This window comes from Oncorhynchus mykiss, chromosome 27 (genome assembly GCF_013265735.2).
Source record: "Oncorhynchus mykiss isolate Arlee chromosome 27, USDA_OmykA_1.1, whole genome shotgun sequence".
Classification (NCBI taxonomy): domain Eukaryota; kingdom Metazoa; phylum Chordata; class Actinopteri; order Salmoniformes; family Salmonidae; genus Oncorhynchus; species Oncorhynchus mykiss.
Window position 1 is genome coordinate 49,620,858 of NC_048591.1, and position 19,235 is coordinate 49,640,092.

The following is a 19,235-nucleotide window of genomic DNA, read 5'->3' on the forward strand; positions in this document are numbered from 1 at the left end:
GGACAAGACAAGACAGGATAACACAGGAAAAGACAAGACAAGACAACACAAGACAAGACAGGACAACACAAGACAAGACAGGACAACACAGGACAGGACAAGACAGGGCAAGCCAGGACAACACAAGACAGGACAAGACAGGACAACACAGGACACGACAGGACAACACAGGACAAGCCACTGGATGGATGTAGTGGTGATCCAGTGTTATATTCCTAATTGGAAATGGTTGCCACGTAATGGCTGCTGTCGTAATGGCCACTGTCGTAATGGCCACTGTCGTAATGGCCACTGTCGTAATGGCCGCTGTCGTAATGGCCGCTGTCGTAATGGCCACTGTCGTAATGGCCACTGTCGTAATGGCCACTGTCGTAATGGCCACTGTCGTAATGGCTGCTGTCGTAATGGCCGCTGTCGTAATGGCCACTGTCGTAATGGCCGCTGTCGTAATGGCCGCTGTCGTAATGGCTGCTGTCTAATGGCTGCTGTCGTAATGGCCACTGGCGTAATGGCCGCTGTCGTAATGGCCACTGTCATAATGGCTGCTGTCGTAATGGCTGCTGTCGTAATGGCTGCTGTCGTAATGGCTGCTGTCGTAATGGCCACTGTCGTAATGGCCGCTGTCGTAATGGCCACTGTCGTAATGGCCGCTGTCGTAATGGCTGCTGTCGTAATGGCTGCTGTCGTAATGGCTGCTGTCGTAAAGGCCTCTGTCGTAATGGCTGCTGTCTAATGGCTGCTGTCGTAATGGCCGCTGTCGTAATGGCCGCTGTCGTAATGGCCACTGTCGTAATGGCCACTGTCGTAATGGCCGCTGTCATAATGGCCGCTGTCGTAATGGCCACTGTCGTAATGGCCGCTGTCGTAATGGCCGCTGTCGTAATGGCTGCTGTCGTAATGGCTGCTGTCGTAATGGCCACTGTCGTAATGGCCACTGGCGTAATGGCCACTGTCGTAATGGCCACTGTCGTAATGGCCACTGTCGTAATGGCTGCTGTCGTAATGGCTGCTGTCGTAATGGCCACTGGCGTAATGGCCACTGTCGTAATGGCCACTGTCGTAATGGCCTCTGTCGTAATGGCCACTGTCGTAATGGCCTCTGTCGTAATGGCCACTGTCGTAATGGCTGCTGTCGTAATGGCCTCTGTCGTAATGGCCACTGTCGTAATGGCCTCTGTCGTAATGGCCACTGTCGTAATGGCCGCTGTCGTAATGGCCTCTGTCGTAATGGCCACTGTCGTAATGGCCTCTGTCGTAATGGCCACTGTCGTAATGGCAGCTGTCGTAATGGCCGCTGTCGTAATGGCCGCTGTCGTAATGGCCACTGTCGTAATGGCCACTGGCGTAATGGCCACTGTCGTAATGGCCACTGTCGTAATGGCCACTGTCGTAATGGCTGCTGTCGTAATGGCTGCTGTCGTAATGGCTGCTGTCGTAATGGCTGCTGTCGTAATGGCCACTGGCGTAATGGCCACTGTCGTAATGGCTGCTGTCGTAATGGCCACTGTCGTAATGGCTGCTGTCGTAATGGCCACTGTCGTAATGGCCACTGTCGTAATGGCCACTGTCGTAATGGCTAGCTCATCAAAGCCCCTCTTTAAAAGCAACTGTATCTTTCTGTAGGCGGTTGTTTATGAAATGAAAAGGTTTGGATTTCCTCTCTGTGTCTGATACTTTAGATACTCTGTTCTGGGCCTGATACTTTAGATACTCTGTTCTGGGCCTGATACTTTAGATACTCTGTTCTGGGACTGATACTTTAGATACTCTGTTCTGGGACTGATACTTTAGATACTCTGTTCTGGGCCTTACACTTTAGATACTCTGTTCTGGGCCTGATACTTTAGGTCTCAGTTCAACATCAAAGTCCTCTAACAGCTGTTGAAGAGTTTGACCTGTGTTTTATCCCACTATGTAATGCCTTAGATATCAAGTTTTATTTTAGGGTCTGCATTTCAGTTTGATTATCTAGTGAAGTGAAATCCAATGAACCAGTGGTTATTTATACATTACCAAAATCTGACTCTACTTATGCAGACATGCATTAATCAATGTTTTACTGTATCTGCTATCAAATTCATTCTTGTCCACTAGAGTCTCTCAGTGTTGCCTAATGGGTCAATAAAAGCTGTCTGAACAGCCTGATAATATTTTCATATGCAAGAAACATTCATACGTCAGGGCTATTTCATTATGAGAGACCATCTTATTTGAAGTGAGAGAGGACTATGCTCTGCTCTGGATTTCTGCATGCTTCTGACTGTGTGATGTTTGTGGAACGAGATCAGACAGCCCTTTCGTAATTTCTTCCAAGTCTGGGAATTTGCTTTGTTTGTGAATCTTGTTCATCTATACTCCCCGCAATCCAGATACAGTGCCTTGCGAAAGTATTCGGCCCCCTTGAACTTTGCGACCTTTTGCCACATTTCAGGCTTCAAACATAAAGATATACAACTGTATTTTTTTTGTGAAGAATCAACAACAAGTGGGACACAATCATGAAGTGGAACGACATTTATTGGATATTTCAAACTTTTTTAACAAATCAAAAACTGAAAAATTGGGCGTGCAAAATTATTCAGCCCCCTTAAGTCAATACTTTGTAGCGCCACCTTTTGCTGCGATTACAGCTGTAAGTCGCTTGGGGTATGTCTCTATTAGTTTTGCACATCGAGAGACTGAAATTTTTTCCCATTCCTCCTTGCAAAACAGCTCGAGCTCAGTGAGGTTGGATGGAGAGCATTTGTGAACAGCAGTTTTCAGTTCTTTCCACAGATTCTCGATTGGATTCAGGTCTGGACTTTGACTTGGCCATTCTAACACCTGGATATGTTTATTTTTGAACCATTCCATTGTAGATTTTGCTTTATGTTTTGGATCATTGTCTTGTTGGAAGACAAATCTCCGTCCCAGTCTCAGGTCTTTTGCAGACTCCATCAGGTTTTCTTCCAGAATGGTCCTGTATTTGGCTCCATCCATCTTCCCATCAATTTTAACCATCTTCCCTGTCCCTGCTGAAGAAAAGCAGTCCCAAACCATGATGCTGCCACCACCATGTTTGACAGTGGGGATGGTGTGTTCAGGGTGATGAGCTGTGTGGCTTTTACGCCAAACATAACGTTTTGCATTGTTGCCAAAAAGTTCAATTTTGGTTTCATCTGACCAGAGCACCTTCTTCCACATGTTTGGTGTGTCTCCCAGGTGGCTTGTGGCAAACTTTAAACAACACTTTTTATGGATATCTTTAAGAAATGGCTTTCTTCTTGCCACTCTTCCATAAAGGCCAGATTTGTGCAATATACGACCCACCTCAGATGTAGATCTTGGCAGTTCATCCAGAGTGATCATGGGCCTCTTGGCTGCATCTCTGATCAGTCTTCTCCTTGTATGAGCTGAAAGTTTAGCGGGACGGCCAGGTCTTGGTAGATTTGCAGTGGTCTGATACTCCTTCCATTTCAATATTATCGCTTGCACAGTGCTCCTTGGGATGTTTAAAGCTTGGGAAATATTTTTGTATCCAAATCCGGCTTTAAAACCTGTTAAGGATATGGCAGACATATGCCCCCTTTGGAGAGATTGGGTACCCCTAGTAAACTGAAAAAAAAATCTGTCAAAAATTGCTAATATATGCAAATAAAAATTATTATTGGATAGAAAACACTAAAGATTCTAAAACCGTTGGAATTATGTCTGTAAGTATAGCAGAACTCACAGGGCAGGCATTCTTCCAAACTAGTTTTTGTGGTCATGAAAGTTGGAGCAACTTTGACGTCATCGCCCCCACCCTTCCCAACCAGTTATGATTCTGGGGAGACTTTCTATCTATTCCGCTAGATGTCCTCTTTCAGTAGAGCTTTGAATCGTTCAAATCCCGCGAGAATTGACCCTATGGGAGTGAAATTAGTGCGTGCCACGAGAAAATAGGCTGTGCGTAGGGGCGCGAATTGGTCCCAGCCATTCCTTTGTTCCAGCACTCAAGAGAAGGGCAGACGATGGCCGATTGAATTGAAGTTTGTTTTGTGTGTCTAAAACATCATAAAGCTTGCTTCTGCACTTAGTTTGACCTGTTTAGTCGACATATAATATGTAATTTTGAAATTTTGATGCGCAACTTTTCCGGACCAGAGGACGTTTTGGGTGCATTTCAGCTGATGTTATTAGCAGTAGCTAATACAAAGACGCAAGACTTGAAACCAAACGATGTATTGGGTAAGTATGAAGCCTTCCAGAACATTCTGAACGAAGACCATCGAAGGTAAGGGAATATTTATGCTTAAATCTGTGTTTCTGTTGACTCCAACATTACGTAGAAATGTAGCTTGGAACTGAGCGCCGTCTCAGCATATTGAATAGTGTGCGATTTCTGTAACGTTAAAAATAAATCTAACAAAGCGGTTGCATAAAGAAGCAGTGTATCTTTCTAACTATATGTAGAACATGTATATTTAGTCAAAGTTTATGATGTCTATTTACGTTATCTTGCCGCGCTACCTAGATTTCCTGCGGGCATTTTTGAGTAATTTCTGAACGTGAACTCACTGTAAATGGACATTAACCTGTTAGAGCTCTAGGGGCGCTATTTCATTTTTGGATAAAAAACGTTCCCGTTTTAAGCGCGATATTTTGTCACGAAAAGATGCTCGACTATGCATATTCTTGACAGTTTTGGAAAGAAAACACTCTGAAGTTTCAGAATCTGCAAAGATTTTGTCTGTAAGTGCCCCAGAACTCATTCTACAGGCGAAACCAAGATGATGCATCACCCAGGAATTAGCAGAATTTCTGAAGCTCTGTTTTCCATTCTCTCCTTATATGGCTGTGATTGCGCAACGAATGAGCCTACACTTTCTGTCGTTCGCCCAAGGTCTTAGCAGCATTGTGACGTATTTGTAGGCATATCATTGGAAGATTGACCATAAGAGACTACATTTTCCAAGTGTCCGCCTGGTGTCCTGCGTCGAATTCGGTGCGCAATTGCCAGCTGCTTCCACTTTACCATTTGATTCAGGGGAGAAAGCATGTGTCCAAGAACGATGTATCAATGAAGAGATATGTGAAAAACACCTTGATGATTGATTCTAAACAACGTTTGCCATGTTTTCAGTCGATATTATGGGGTTAATTTGGAAAAAAGTTTGCGTTTTGAGGACTGAATTTATGGATTTTTTTTGGTAGCCAAATGTGATGTATAAAACGGAGCTATTTCTAATACACAAGGAATCTTTTTGGAAAAACTGAGCATCTGCTATCTAACTGAGAGTATCCTCATTGAAAACATCAGAAGTTCTTCAAAGGTAAATGATTTTATTTGAAGGCTTTTATGTTTTTGTTAATGTTGCGTGCTGGATGCTAACGCTAATGCTAACGCTAAATGCTAACGCGAAATGCTAACTCTAGCTAGCTACTGTTACACAAATGCTTGTTTTCCTATGGTTGAGAAGCATATTTTGAAAATCTGAGATGACAGTGTTGTTTACAAAAGGCTAAGCTTGAGAGATGGCATATTTATTTCATTTCATTTGCGATTTTCATAAATAGTTAACGTTGTGTTATGCTAATGAGCTTGCTGATAGATTTACACAATCCTGGATACAGGGGTTTTTTCATAGCTAAACGTGACGCAGAAAACGGAGCGATTTGTCCTAAACAAATAATCTTTCAGGAAAAACTGAACATTTGCTATCTGAGAGTCTCCTCATTGAAAACATCTGAAGTTCTTCAAAGGTAAATGATTTTTTTGAATGCTTTTCTGTTTTTTTGTGTAAATGTTGCCAGCTGAATGCTAATGCTAAATGCTACGTTAGCCATCAATACTGTTACACAAATGCTTGTTTTGCAATGGTTGAGAAGCATATTTTGAAAATCTGAGATGACAGTGTTGTTAACAAAAGGCTAAGCTTGAGAGCTAGCATATTTATTTCATTTCATTTGCGATTTTCATGAATAGTTAACGTTGCGTTATGGTAATGAGCTTGAGTCTGTATTCACGAACCCGGATCCGGGATGGGGAGATCAGAAAGGTTAATGGATATAAATGGCATATTATTGAAAAAAAAAATGTACTGTGTAACATGTCATATTACTGTCATCTGATGAAGATTTTCAAAAGGTTAGTGAACGATTTATTTTTTAATCCTGCGTTTGTTGATTGCATGTTTTGGCTATTCAAATGAGCTGTGTCTGGTGGTGGTTTGACATATATATGTGCTATGTTTTCGCCGTAAAACATTTTAGAAATCTGACTTGCTGGCTAGATGAACAAGGTGTTTATCTTTCATTTGAGCTATTGGACTTGTTAATGTGTGGAGGTTAAATATTTTTAAGAATATTTTTGCGTTCCACGCGCCACCGTTTCAGCTGAATGTGGGAGGGTTGATTCCCAATTGGGAACCAATATCTTAGACAGGTTAAACTTCTTCACAACAGTATCTTGGACCTGCCTGGTGTGTTCCTTGTTCTTCATGATGCTCTCTGCGCTTTTAACGGACCTCTGAGACTATCACAGTGCAGGTGCATTTATACGGAGACTTGATTACACACAGGTGGATTGTATTTATCATCATTAGTCATTTAGGTCAACATTGGATCATTCAGAGATCCTCACTGAACTTCTGGAGAGAGTTTGCAGCACTGAAAGTAAAGGGGCTGAATAATTTTGCACGCCCAATTTTTCAGTTTTTGATTTGTTAAAAAAGTTTGAAATATCCAATAAATGTCGTTCCACTTCATGATTGTGTCCAACTTGTTGATTCTTCACAAAAGAATACAGTTTTATATCTTTATGTTTGAAGCCTGAAATATGGCAAAAGGTCGCAAAGTTCAAGGGGGCCGAATACTTTCGCAAGGCACTGTATGTTCCAGAGGTGTGATGTCCAGAAATGCTCCAGAGGCGTGATGTCCAGCTATGTTCCAGAATGTTGATGTCCAGCCATGTCCCAGAATGTTGATGTCCAGAATTGTTCCAGAATGTTGATATCCAGCTATGTTCCAGAGGAGAGATGTCCAGCTATGTTCCAGAGGCGTGATGTCCAGCTATATTCCAAAGGCATGATGTCCAGCTATGTTCCAAAGGCATGATGTCCAGCTATGTTCCAGAATGTTGATGTCCAGCTATGTTCCAGAATGTTGATGTCCAGAAGTGTTCCAGTGATGTCCAGATATGTTCCAGAATGTTGATGTCCAGAAGTGTTCCAGAATGTTGATGTCCAGCTATGTCCCAGAATGTTGATGTCCAGAAGTGTTCCAGAATGTTGATGTCCAGCTATGTTCCAGAATGTTGATGGCCAGAAGTGTTCCAGAATGTTGATGTCCAGAAGTGTTCCAGAATGTTGATGGCCAGAAGTGTTCCAGAATGTTGATGTCCAGAAGTGTTCCAGAATGTTGATGTCCAGAAATGTTCCAGAATGTTGATGTCCAGAAGTGTTCCAGAATGTTGATGTTCAAATATGTTCCAGAATGTTGATGGCCAGAAGTGTACCAGAATGTTGATGTCCAGCTACATTCCAGATGCTTGATGTCCAGCTATGATCCAGAGGTGTGATGTCCAGCTATGATCCAGAGGTGTGATGTCCAGCTTTGATCCAGAGGAGAGATGTCCAGCTACGTTCCAGAGGCATGATGTCCAGCTATGTTCCAGAGGAGAGATGTTCAGATATGATCCAGAGGAGAGATGTCCAGCTACGTTCCAGAGGCATGATGTCCAGCTATGTTCCAGAGGAGAGATGTCCAGCTATGATCCAGAGGAGAGATGTCCAGCTATGTTCCAGAGGAGAGATGTCCAGCTATGATCCAGAGGAGAGATGTCCAGCTTTGATCCACAGGCATTATGTCCAGATATGTTCCAGAGGCATGATGTCCAGCTACGTTCCAGAGGCATGATGTCCAGCTATGTTCCAGAGGCATGATGTCCAGATATATTCCAGAGGTGTGATGTCCAGCTATGTTCCAGAATGTTGATGTCCAGCTATGTCCCAGAATGTTCATGTCCAGCTATGTTCCAGAATGTTGATGTCCAGCTATGTTCCAGAATGTTGATGTCCAGCTATGTTCCAGAATGTTGATGGCCAGAACTGTTCCAGGATGTTGATGTCCAGCTATGTTCCAGAATGTTGATGTCCAGCTATGTTCCAGAATGTTGATGTCCAGCTATGTTCCAGTATGTTGATGTCCAGCTATGTTCCAGAATGTTGATGTCCAGCCATGAGGAAGGTTCTGGCAGCGCTGGACAGGCAGGAGCATGTGTAGGGAGAAGACGGAGAGACAGCCTGGTGCGGGGGGCTGCCACCGGAGGGCTGGTGCGTGGAGGTGGCACCGGATAGACCGGACCATGAAGGCGCACTGGAGCTCTTGAGCACCGAGCCTGCCTAACCTTACCTGGTTGAATGCTCCCCGTAGCCAGGCCAGTGCGGCGAGGTGGAATAGCCTGCACTGGGCTGTGCTGGCGAACCGGGGACACCATGAGTAAGGCTGGTGCCATGTACACCGGCCAGAGGAGACGCACTGGAGACCATATGCGCTGAGCCGGCTTCATGGCACCTGGCTCGATGCCCACTCTAGCCCGGCCGATACGAGGCGCTGCAATGTACCGCACCGGGCTATGCACACGCACCGGGGACACCGTGCACCTCACGGCATAACACGGCGCCTGCCCGGTCCCTCTCGCTCTTCGGTGCCTGCCCAGTCCCTCTCGCTCTCCGGTAAGCATGGGGAGTTGGCTCGTGTCTCCTACCTGACTTAGCCACATCCCCGTGTTCCCCCACACAATACATTTTTGGGGCTGCCTGTCGGGCATCCTTGCCAGCCGTGTTCCCTCGTCAAACCGCCGCCTCTCCGCTTTCGCTGCCTCCAGCTCTGCCTTGGGGCGGCGATTTTCCCCAGCCTGTGCCCAGGGTCCTTTGCCGTCCAATATCTCCTCCCAAGTCCAGTTCTCCAGGTATCGCTGCTCGTCACCACGCTGCTTTCTTGTTGGGTGGTTCTGTAACGCTTGTCGTCTGGGGAAGGAGAGGAGGACCAAGGTGCAGCGTGGTAGGTGTTCATATTTGAAATATTTTAATGAACACTGAAAACAAAACAATAAACAACAAACGAACAGGCCTGTAAGGTGCAACACCACACCAAACAGAAAATAACCACCCAAAAATACAATGGAAAACAGGCTACCTAAATATGGTTCTCAATCAGGGACAACGATTGGCAGCTGCCTCTGATTGAGAACCATACTAGGCCAAACTGTCACGAGTCCGACCGAGGGTGTTTCCCTTTCCCGGGCAGGTGGCGCTCGGCGGTCGTCGTCACCGGCCTATTAGCTGCCACTGATTGTTTTTCCTTCCCCTCCTTGTATGTTGAGTGGTAGCACCTGTGAATGTGTAATTAGTTTGTCTTTATTAGACAGCCGGCCCGCCTGGTTGTTGTGCGGGATTATTTCATTGTAAACCTTTGGCTCTGTGGTATAGGCACGTTGTGTCCCATTTGTACATTTTGATTCCCTGTGTTTTGGGAACGTAACGTTTTTGTGAGCACCCTGTGGTGCATTGGTGCGATTAAAGGACGCGCAGCATTGAACTCTCTGTCTCCTGCAGTTGACTCCACACCCACGACACCCGGAGCATTACAGAATCCCGCACCTATCAAATTGATGGAGTCAGCAGGAGCAGCAGCCAACCCTCTCCCATCGATGGAGGAACGGGTTCTCCACCACACCACCGTCCTTCATCAGATCGGATCCGCGATGGATCAAGTGATGGAGAGAATGGACAGATGGGAGAGGAGTGGGCTCCTCTCTCCACCTTCGGCACCCACGGTTCCGGACTCCCCATCTCCCGACTCCAGCACCCTCCGTCTGACGCTACCGAGGGCTTATGATGGAGTGGCGGCGGGTTGCCAGGGGTTTCTGCTCCAGCTGGAGCTATACCTGGCCACCGTCAGACCCACTCCCTCAGGAGAAGAGAGGGTGAGTGTCCTCATCTCCTGCCTCACGGGTCGGGCCCTGGAATGGGCGAACGCGGTCTGGAATGGTCCAGACTCAGCGCGGGAGCACTACCCAGAGTTTTCCCGTCGCTTCCGCGCCGTGTTTGATCACCCTCTAGACGGCCGAGCGGCGGGAGAACGACTATTTCACCTCAGGCAGGAGAGGAGGAGCGCCCAGGATTACGCGCTGGAGTTCCGGACCTTGGCAGCCGGATCTGGGTGGAACGACAGGGCTCTCATGGACCACTACAGGTGTAGTCTCCGAGAGGATGTCCGCCGGGAGTTAGCGTGTCGGGACACCACTCTGTCACTGGATCAGCTGATTGACATGTCCATTCGACTGGATAATCTGCTGGCTGCCCGCGGGCGTTCAGAGAGGGTCCTGTGCGTTCCACCACCCAGCCCCTCCGCTCCCATTCCGATGGAGTTGGGAGGGGCTGCGCCGAGGGGTACCGGAGGAGGAGGCCTTCCCTGCACCAACTGTGGTCGGAGAGGACACACGTCTGATCGGTGCTGGGGGGGTCCGTCTGGGAGTAGAGATGGCAGGCGGAACGCTGCTCGGTCACCCCAGGTGAGTCAGCATCAAACTCACCCAGAACCCCCTGTTGGCCACATGTTTGTCTTAACTTTTTTCCTTCGCTTTTTTCCCTCTTCCCAGCATAGGGCGCTCGTCGATTCAGGCGCAGCTGGGAACTTTATGGATCGCGGACTCGCCCTTAAGTTAGGGGTTCCGCTGGTGCCGATAGATTCTCCTTTCCCCGTGCACTCCCTAGATAGCCGGCCATTAGGGTCAGGGATGGTCAGGGAGACCACGGTCCCACTGGACATGGTGACGCAGGGGAATCATAGGGAGCGTATCAGTTTCTTTATTATTGACTCGCCTGCGTTTCCAGTGGTGCTGGGGACTCCCTGGCTGGCCCGGCACAATCCTAAAATTTCGTGGAAACAGGGGGTTCTCCAGGGGTGGTCAGAGGAGTGTTCTGGAAGGTGTTTGGGAGTTTCCATCGGTGCCACGTCGGTGGAGAGTCCAGACCAGGGTTCCACGGTGTGCATTCCCCCCGAGTATGCCGATTTGGCAATCGCTTTCAGTAAAGTGAAAGCGACTAAATTACCACCTTATCGACCGGGAAGGGATTGTACGATAGATCTCCAGGTAGACGCTGCGCTTCCCAAGAGTCACGTGTACCCGCTGTCCCAGGAGGAGACGTTGGCAATGGAGACATATGTCACGGAGGCGCTGGGACAGGGGTACATTCGGTCCTCCATTTCACCCGTCTCCTCAAGTTTCTTTTTTGTGAGGAAAAAGGAGGGAGGCTTGCGTCCGTGTATCGATTATAGAGGTCTAAACGCCATCACAGTGGGGTATAGTTACCCTCTACCTCTCATCGCTACGGCGGTGGAATCGTTCCACGGAGCGCAGTTCTTCACAAAACTGGATCTCAGGAGCGCGTATAGTTTGGTGCGTATTCGGAAGGGAGACGAGTGGAAAACCGCATTTAGTACTACATCAGGCCACTATGAGTACCTCGTCATGCCGTATGGGTTAAAGAATGCTCCAGCCGTTTTCCAATCCTTTGTAGACGAGATTCTCAGGGACCTGTGCGGGCAGGGAGTGGTGGTTTATATCGATGACATTCTGATCTACTCGGCCACTCACACCGCGCATGTGTCTCTGGTGCGCAAGGTGCTTGGTAGACTGCTGGAGCATGACCTATACGTCAAGGCTGAGAAATGCGTGTTCTCTAAACGAGCCGTCTCTTTTCTGGGATATCGCATTTCCACCTCGGGGGTAGTGATGGAGGGTGACCGCATTAGGGCCGTGCGTAATTGGCCGACTCCGACCACGGTAAAGGAGGTGCAGCGTTTTCTGGGTTTTGCCAACTACTACCGGAGGTTTATCCGGGGTTTTGGCCAGGTAGCGGCTCCCATCACCTCACTGCTGAAGGGGGGCCCGGTGCGTTTGCAGTGGTCAGCAGAGGCGGACGGAGCATTCAACAAGTTGAAGGCGCTGTTTACTGATGCGCCCGTGTTGGCGCATCCGGACCCCTCTCTAGCATTCATAGTGGAGGTGGACGCGTCCGAGGCTGGGGTGGGTGCCGTGCTATCACAGCGCTCGGGTACGCCACCAAAACTCCGACCCTGCGCTTTCTTCTCAAGGAAGCTCAGCCCAGCGGAGCGTAACTATGATGTGGGGGACCGGGAGTTGCTAGCGGTGGTTAGAGCTCTGAAGGTGTGGAGACACTGGCTTGAGGGGGCTAAACACCCCTTTCTCATCTGGACCGACCACCAGAATCTGGAGTATATTCGGGCAGCTAGGAGACTTAACCCACGTCAGGCAAGGTGGGCCATGTTCTTCACCCGGTTCCGATTTACTTTGTCTTATAGACCGGGCTCCCAGAACGTGAAGGCTGACGCACTGTCCCGCCTTTATGACACGGAGGATGGGTCCACCGAACCTACTCCCATCCTTCCCGCATCGAAGCTGGTAGCCCCAGTGGTATGGGAGGTGGACTCGGACATCGAGCGGGCGTTACGGGCTGAACCCGCGCCTTCTCAGTGTCCAGCGGGGCGAAGGTACGTGCCGCTTGGTGTTCGGGACAAACTGATTCGGTGGGCTCACGTTCTACCCTCCTCGGGTCACCCTGGGGTGACGAGGACAGTGGGGAGCCTTCAGGGGAGGTATTGGTGGCCTACGTTGGCTAAGGACGTTAAGGGTTATGTCTCCTCCTGTTCAGTGTGCGCTCAGAGTAAGGCTCCTAGGCACCTTCCTAGAGGGAAGCTACAACCCCTCCCTGTTCCACAGCGGCCATGGTCACATCTGTCCATAGATTTCCTAACCGATCTCCCGCCGTCTCAGGGGAACACCACGGTTCTGGTGATTGTGGATCGGTTCTCTAAGTCCTGCCGTCTCCTCCCGTTGCCCGGTATCCCTACAGCCCTACAGACTGCGGAGGCGTTATTCACCCATGTCTTCCGGCACTACGGGGTGCCGGAGGACATCGTTTCTGATCGGGGCCCCCAATTCACGTCCCGGGTATGGAGAGCGTTCATGGAACGTTTGGGGGTCTCTGTCAGCCTGACCTCCGGTTATCACCCCGAGAGTAATGGGCAGGTGGAGAGAGTGAACCAGGAGGTGGGTAGGTTTCTGCGGTCGTATTGCCAGGATCGGCCAGGGGAGTGGGCACGATACATTCCCTGGGCTGAAATGGCTCAGAACTCACTACGCCACTTCTCTACTAACGTGTCCCCTTTTCAGTGTGTGTTGGGGTACCAGCCGGTCCTGGCACCATGGCATCCGAGCCAGACCGAGGCTCCTGCGGTGGAGGAATGGGTACAGCGCTCCAAGGAGACCTGGAGGGCCGTCCAGGAATCTCTACGACAAGCGAGTGGACGGCAGAAGAGGAGTGCTGACCGCCACCGCAGTGAGGCCCCCGTGTTTGTACCGGGGGACAGGGTCTGGCTCTCGACCCGAAACCTACCTCTCCGCTTGCCCTGCCGGAAGCTGGGTCCGCAGTGTGTAGGGCCCTTTAAAGTCCTGAGGAGGATAAACGAGGTGTGTTATCGATTACAACTCACTTCCTATTATCGTATTAACCCCTCGTTTCATGTGTCTCTCCTCAGGCCGGTGGTAGCTGGTCCCCTGCAGGACAGTGAGGTACCGGAGGTCCCTCCCCCCCCGCTGGACATCGAGGGGTCCCCGGCGTACACGATCCGGGCCATTCTGGACTCAAGACGCCGGGTGAGGGGCCTGCAGTACCTCGTGGACTGGGAGGGGTACGGTCCGGAGGAGAGGTGCTGGGTACCGGTGGGGGACATCTTGGATCCCTCCATGTTGAGGGATTTCCATCGCCTCCATCCGGATCGCCCTGCGCCTCGTCCTCCGGGGCGACCTCGAGGCCGGTGTCGGCGCGCTGCGGGAGCCACGCGTCAGGGGGGGGGTACTGTCACGAGTCCGACCGAGGGTGTTTCCCTTTCCCGGGCAGGTGGCGCTCGGCGGTCGTCGTCACCGGCCTATTAGCTGCCACTGATTGTTTTTCCTTCCCCTCCTTGTATGTTGAGTGGTAGCACCTGTGAATGTGTAATTAGTTTGTCTTTATTAGACAGCCGGCCCGCCTGGTTGTTGTGCGGGATTATTTCATTGTAAACCTTTGGCTCTGTGGTATAGGCACGTTGTGTCCCATTTGTACATTTTGATTCCCTGTGTTTTGGGAACGTAACGTTTTTGTGAGCACCCTGTGGTGCATTGGTGCGATTAAAGGACGCGCAGCATTGAACTCTCTGTCTCCTGCAGTTGACTCCACACCCACGACACCCGGAGCATTACACAAACACAGAAACAGAAAATCATAGACAAACTAACATAGACAACCCACCCAACTCACACCCTGACCATACTAAAACAAAAGACAAAACAAAGGAACTAAGGTCAGAACGTGAAAACCCAATTGAAAGAAAACTCCACAAGAAATTCCGTTGGCCATCATGGGACTGTTTTCCATGGTTGAATTATTGTATTCAGTGCATGAAAAGGAACCACACTTGCTGAGCCCATTATACACCTGCATAAGGCACGTCTGAATGCCAACTACTGAGAAGTGTGTAGGAAACGTGCACATTTCCAGAGTCTGAATGCCAACTACTGAGAAGTGTGTAGGAAACGTGCACATTTCCTGAGTCTGAATGCCAACTACTGAGAAGTGTGTAGGAAACGTGCACATTTCCAGAGTCTGAATGCCAACTACTGAGAAGTGTGTAGGAAACGTGTACATTTCCTGAGTCTGAATGCCAACTACTGAGAAGTGCGTAGGAAACGTGCACATTTCCAGAGTCTGAATGCCAACTACTGAGAAGTGTGTAGGAAACGTGCACATTTCCTGAGTCTGAATGCCAACTACTGAGAAGTGTGTAGGAAACGTGCACATTTCCAGAGTCTGAATGCCAACTACTGAGAAGTGTGTAGGAAACGTGCACATTTCCTGAGTCTGAATGCCAACTACTGAGAAGTGCGTAGGAAACATGCACATTTCCTGAATCTGAATTGTGCGTTTATGTGTTTAGTCAAACTGCTAAGAAAACACAAAATAATCAATTTAGCAAAGCACTGCTCTTCTCAAAGAGTTGTTGTAACATAAAAATGCCTCGTCATCCAAGCATGGGAACAAAGTAAATGCCTCCAGTATTTACAAACATAACAATGCCTCGTCATCCAAGCATGGGAACAAAGTAAATGCCTCCAGTATTTACAAACATAACAATCAAACCAAACAATAAACGATGACTATGTTTGTCTGCCCCATTTCCTCTGATTCTGTTAACTGCTTCAGTTGAGCAGCTCCAGAGTCTGTCTAACAGTATAGTCTGCTAGTCTAATGGCTAACCTTATAGTATATTTGCGTCCCAAATGGAACCATATTCCCTACATTTAACAGTCACTACTTTTGACCAGAGCACTATGAGTCCTGGTCAAAAGTAATGCACTACATAGGGAATAAGGTGCAATTTGGGACGCAATCTATGTCCTCTTTACTTTTGTACCTGTTTCCTCCAGCATCTTCACAAGGTCCTTTGCTGTTGTTCTGGGATTGATTTGCACTTTTCCCACCAAAGAATGTTCATCTCTAGGAGACAGAATGCTTCTCCTTCCTGAGAGGTATGACGGCTGCGTGGTCCCATGGTTTTATAATTGCGTACCATTGTTTGTACAGATGAATGTGGTACCTTCAGGCGTTAGGAAATTGGATGATCCAGACTTGTGGAGGTCTGAATTCTTTTGATTTTCCCATGATGTCAAGCAAAGAGGCACTAAGCTTGAAGGTAGGCCTTGAAATACATCCACAGGTACACCTCTAATTGACTCAAATTATGTCAATTAGCCTATCAGAAGCTTCTAAAGCCATGACATTATTTTCTGGAATTTTCCAAGCTGTTTAAAGGCACAGTCAACTTAGTGTATGTAAACTTCTGACCACTAGAATTGTGATACAGTGAATTATAAGTGAAATGATCTGTCTGTAAACAATTGTTGGAAAAATTACTTGTGTCATGCACAAAGTAGATGTCCTAACCGACTGGCCAAAACTATAGTTTGTTAACATGGAATGTGTGGAGCGGTTGAAAAACGAGTTTTAATGACTCCAACCTAAGTGGATGTAAACTTCCGACTTCAACTGTATATAGCCTACTATGTTACTATATTATACTACTTTAGGCTACTCTATTATACTACTGGATTACTATATATACAGGCTTACTACTCATATTTTACTATAAATAGGCTACTGTGCTACTATTATACTACTGTATTATACTATGGTTACTCCATTATACTACTTTGTTACTATAATATACTACTATAGGCTACTATATTTCTATATTATACCACTATATTATTATATTATTCTACTATAGTACTATATTATACTACTATATTACTATATTATTCTACTATGTTACTATATTATACTACTATGTTACTTTATTATACTACTATGTTAATATATTATAATACTATGTTACTATAATATACTACTATATTACTATATTATTCTACTATGTTACTGTATTATACTACTATGTTACTTTATTATACTACTATGTTTGCAATGGAACAGTCATACACTATTTAGATCTACTCTGGGGTCAATGGGTCAGACATAAAGACATTCATATGTTCTACTCTGGGGTCAATGGGTCGGACATAAAGACATTCATATGTTCTACTCTGGGGTCAATGGGTCGGACATAAAGACATTCATATGTTCTACTCTGGGGTCAATGGGTCGGACATAAAGACATTCATATGATCTACTCTGGGGTCAATGGGTCAGACATAAAGACATTCATATGTTCTACTCTGGGGTCAATGGGTCGGACATAAAGACATTCATATGTTCTACTCTGGGGTCAATGGGTCGGACATAAACTACACTATGAAACAAATATAAATTACATAAAGAATGATAGTAAAAGGCTTTGAGGAAACTTGACATTCTGGGAAAAAAGCGGCTCCTTCATTCATTGAATCAGATGGCTCATTCATCACAAAGCCCACTAATATTGCAAACTACTTTAATGACTTTTCATTGGCAAGATAATCGGTCCTTTTCATCGGTCCAAGTATATTGGACCAAATTATGAAAGACAAGAATTGTACTTTTGAATTCCGTAAAGTCAGTGTGGAAGAGGTGAAAAACAAACAAACGTTTTCAACCCCAAAAGTCAACACTTTGAAGAGCCACCTTTTGCAGGAATTACAGCTGCAAGTCTCTTGGGGTATGTCTCTATAAGCTTGGCACATCTGGCCACTTGGATTTTTGTCCATTCTTCAAGGCAAAACTGGTCCAGCTCTTTCCAGTTAAATGGGTTCCACTGGTGTACAGCAATTCTCAATTGGATTGAGGTCTGGGCTTTGACTAGGCCATTCCAAGACATTGAAATGTTTCCCCTTAAACCACTCGAGTGTTGCTTTAGCAGTATGATTAGGGTCATTGTCCTGCTGGAAGGTGAACCTCCTCCCCAGTCTCAAATCTCAAAGCGTCATCCATCATTCAATTCTGACCAGTTTCCTAGTCCCTGCCGGTGGATAACATCTCCACAGCATGATACTGCCACCACCATGCTTCACTGTGAGGATGGTGTTCTCGAGGTGATGAGAGGTGTTGGGTTTGCACCAGACATAGCATTTTCCTTGATGCCCAAAATTCTCCATTCTAGTCTCATCTGACCAGAGTACCTTCTTCCATATGTTTGGGGAGTCTCCCACATGCCTTTTGGCGAACACCAAACGTGTTTTTTTCTTTAAGCAATGGCTTTTTTCTGGCCACTCTTCCGTAAAGCCCAGCTCTGTGGAGTGTACGGCTGAAAGTGGTCCTATGGGCAGATACTCCAATCTCCGCAGTGGAGCTTTGCAGCTCCTTCAGGGTTATCTTTGGTCTCTTTTTTGCCTCTCCGATTAATGCCCTCCTTGCTGGTCTGTGAGTTTTGGTGGGCTTAGTGGTGTTGCAGACTGGGGCCTTTCAGAACAGGTGTATATATACACTGAGATCATGTGTCAGATCATGTATCACTTAGATTGCACACAGGAGGACTCTATTTAACTAATTATGTGACTTCTGAAGGTAATTGGTTGCACCAGATCTTATTTAGGGGCTTCAAAGCAAAGGGGATGCATACATATGCACACACCACCTTTCCATTTTTTGAAACAAGTAATTTTTTTCATTTCATTTCACCAATTTAGACTTTTTTTGTGTGTGTCCGTTACATGAAATCCAAATAAAAATAGATTCAAACTACAGGTTGTAATGCAACAAAATAGGAAAAATGCCAAGGGGGATGAAATACTTTTGCAAGGCACTGTATGACTATGGCTGATAAATTGCTGCTTCACATTAATTATGAAGAAAAGTTCACGTGTGTTGTAATTTCAATTCACCCAATCCAGAGACATGTCCAATCACCTGTCTGTCCCATCCAGTCCGTCTTCTAAAAAAGACTCCAGACACACTGAGAAATCTGACTGCCTGATAGCTACTTAGCACCTCTGCTGTCGGCAACTCACTTTTTGTTATTCACATACAACAGTTTTATATTCAATTTGCTTCGTTTAAATACTCCAGGCCACAAGGTGGCAGTAGCTTGTTAAGGCTTGCGCCTGCTGTATCCAATGTAAGCTAACTAGTGAACTGCGCTTTTGTTGCTAGCTAGCTAGAATTTGTACTGGACACACCTAAATAACTAGCTTAGCTAGCAACATTTATAATTAATTCACAATGAATTTGTTTTTGAATGAAGCAGCTGCCTTTTAGTTGTCGAGTCAGTGAAGATGGTAGCTCGCTCTGTTGTGCTAAATGCCGATGCTAACCGTTTAGCTAATATTAGCTAGCAAGCGAACTGGCACTGGCAGTATGGGACAATCGAAAGTTAAATAAATGATTGAGAGCTAGCTTGGTAAAGCATTCCGTGTTGTGTGCATTGTGGTGCACTTACCACCCCATTTGTTTCATATGAAGTGTGTGACTGCCTGGCTCAGTTAGCGAGCTAATGTTAGCTAGCTAGATAACTAATGAGCAAGTTCACTATCAAACTGAACCTCAAAAAAAATCCTTTAAGCACAAAACTCCTTAGCTAGATGTAAAAGATTGAAATACTGGCTCTAGAGAAAAACAAGATGTAATTTTGCAGCTGAACAATTGTGATGAAAGGGGTGGATTATACACAGAGAAGTCTTTTTTCCGTTTCTTGTCACTTCTGTCGGTTCCCACTTCTGT

General features: G+C 46.7%; 1 protein-coding gene across 1 annotated transcript; it reads right to left on the bottom strand.

The window, feature by feature from the left end:
* Nucleotides 1–729: 729 nt before the first annotated feature.
* Nucleotides 730–18,962, bottom strand: LOC118944691 (histidine-rich glycoprotein-like). The gene is made up of 2 exons (XM_036965049.1): nt 18,955–18,962; nt 730–1,549 (listed from the first exon to the last, which is right to left on the bottom strand). Exons 1-2 carry the CDS (start codon nt 18,960–18,962, stop codon nt 730–732), a joined length of 828 nt encoding a protein of 275 aa, XP_036820944.1.
* Between the last annotated feature and the right edge of the window lie 273 nt (nt 18,963–19,235).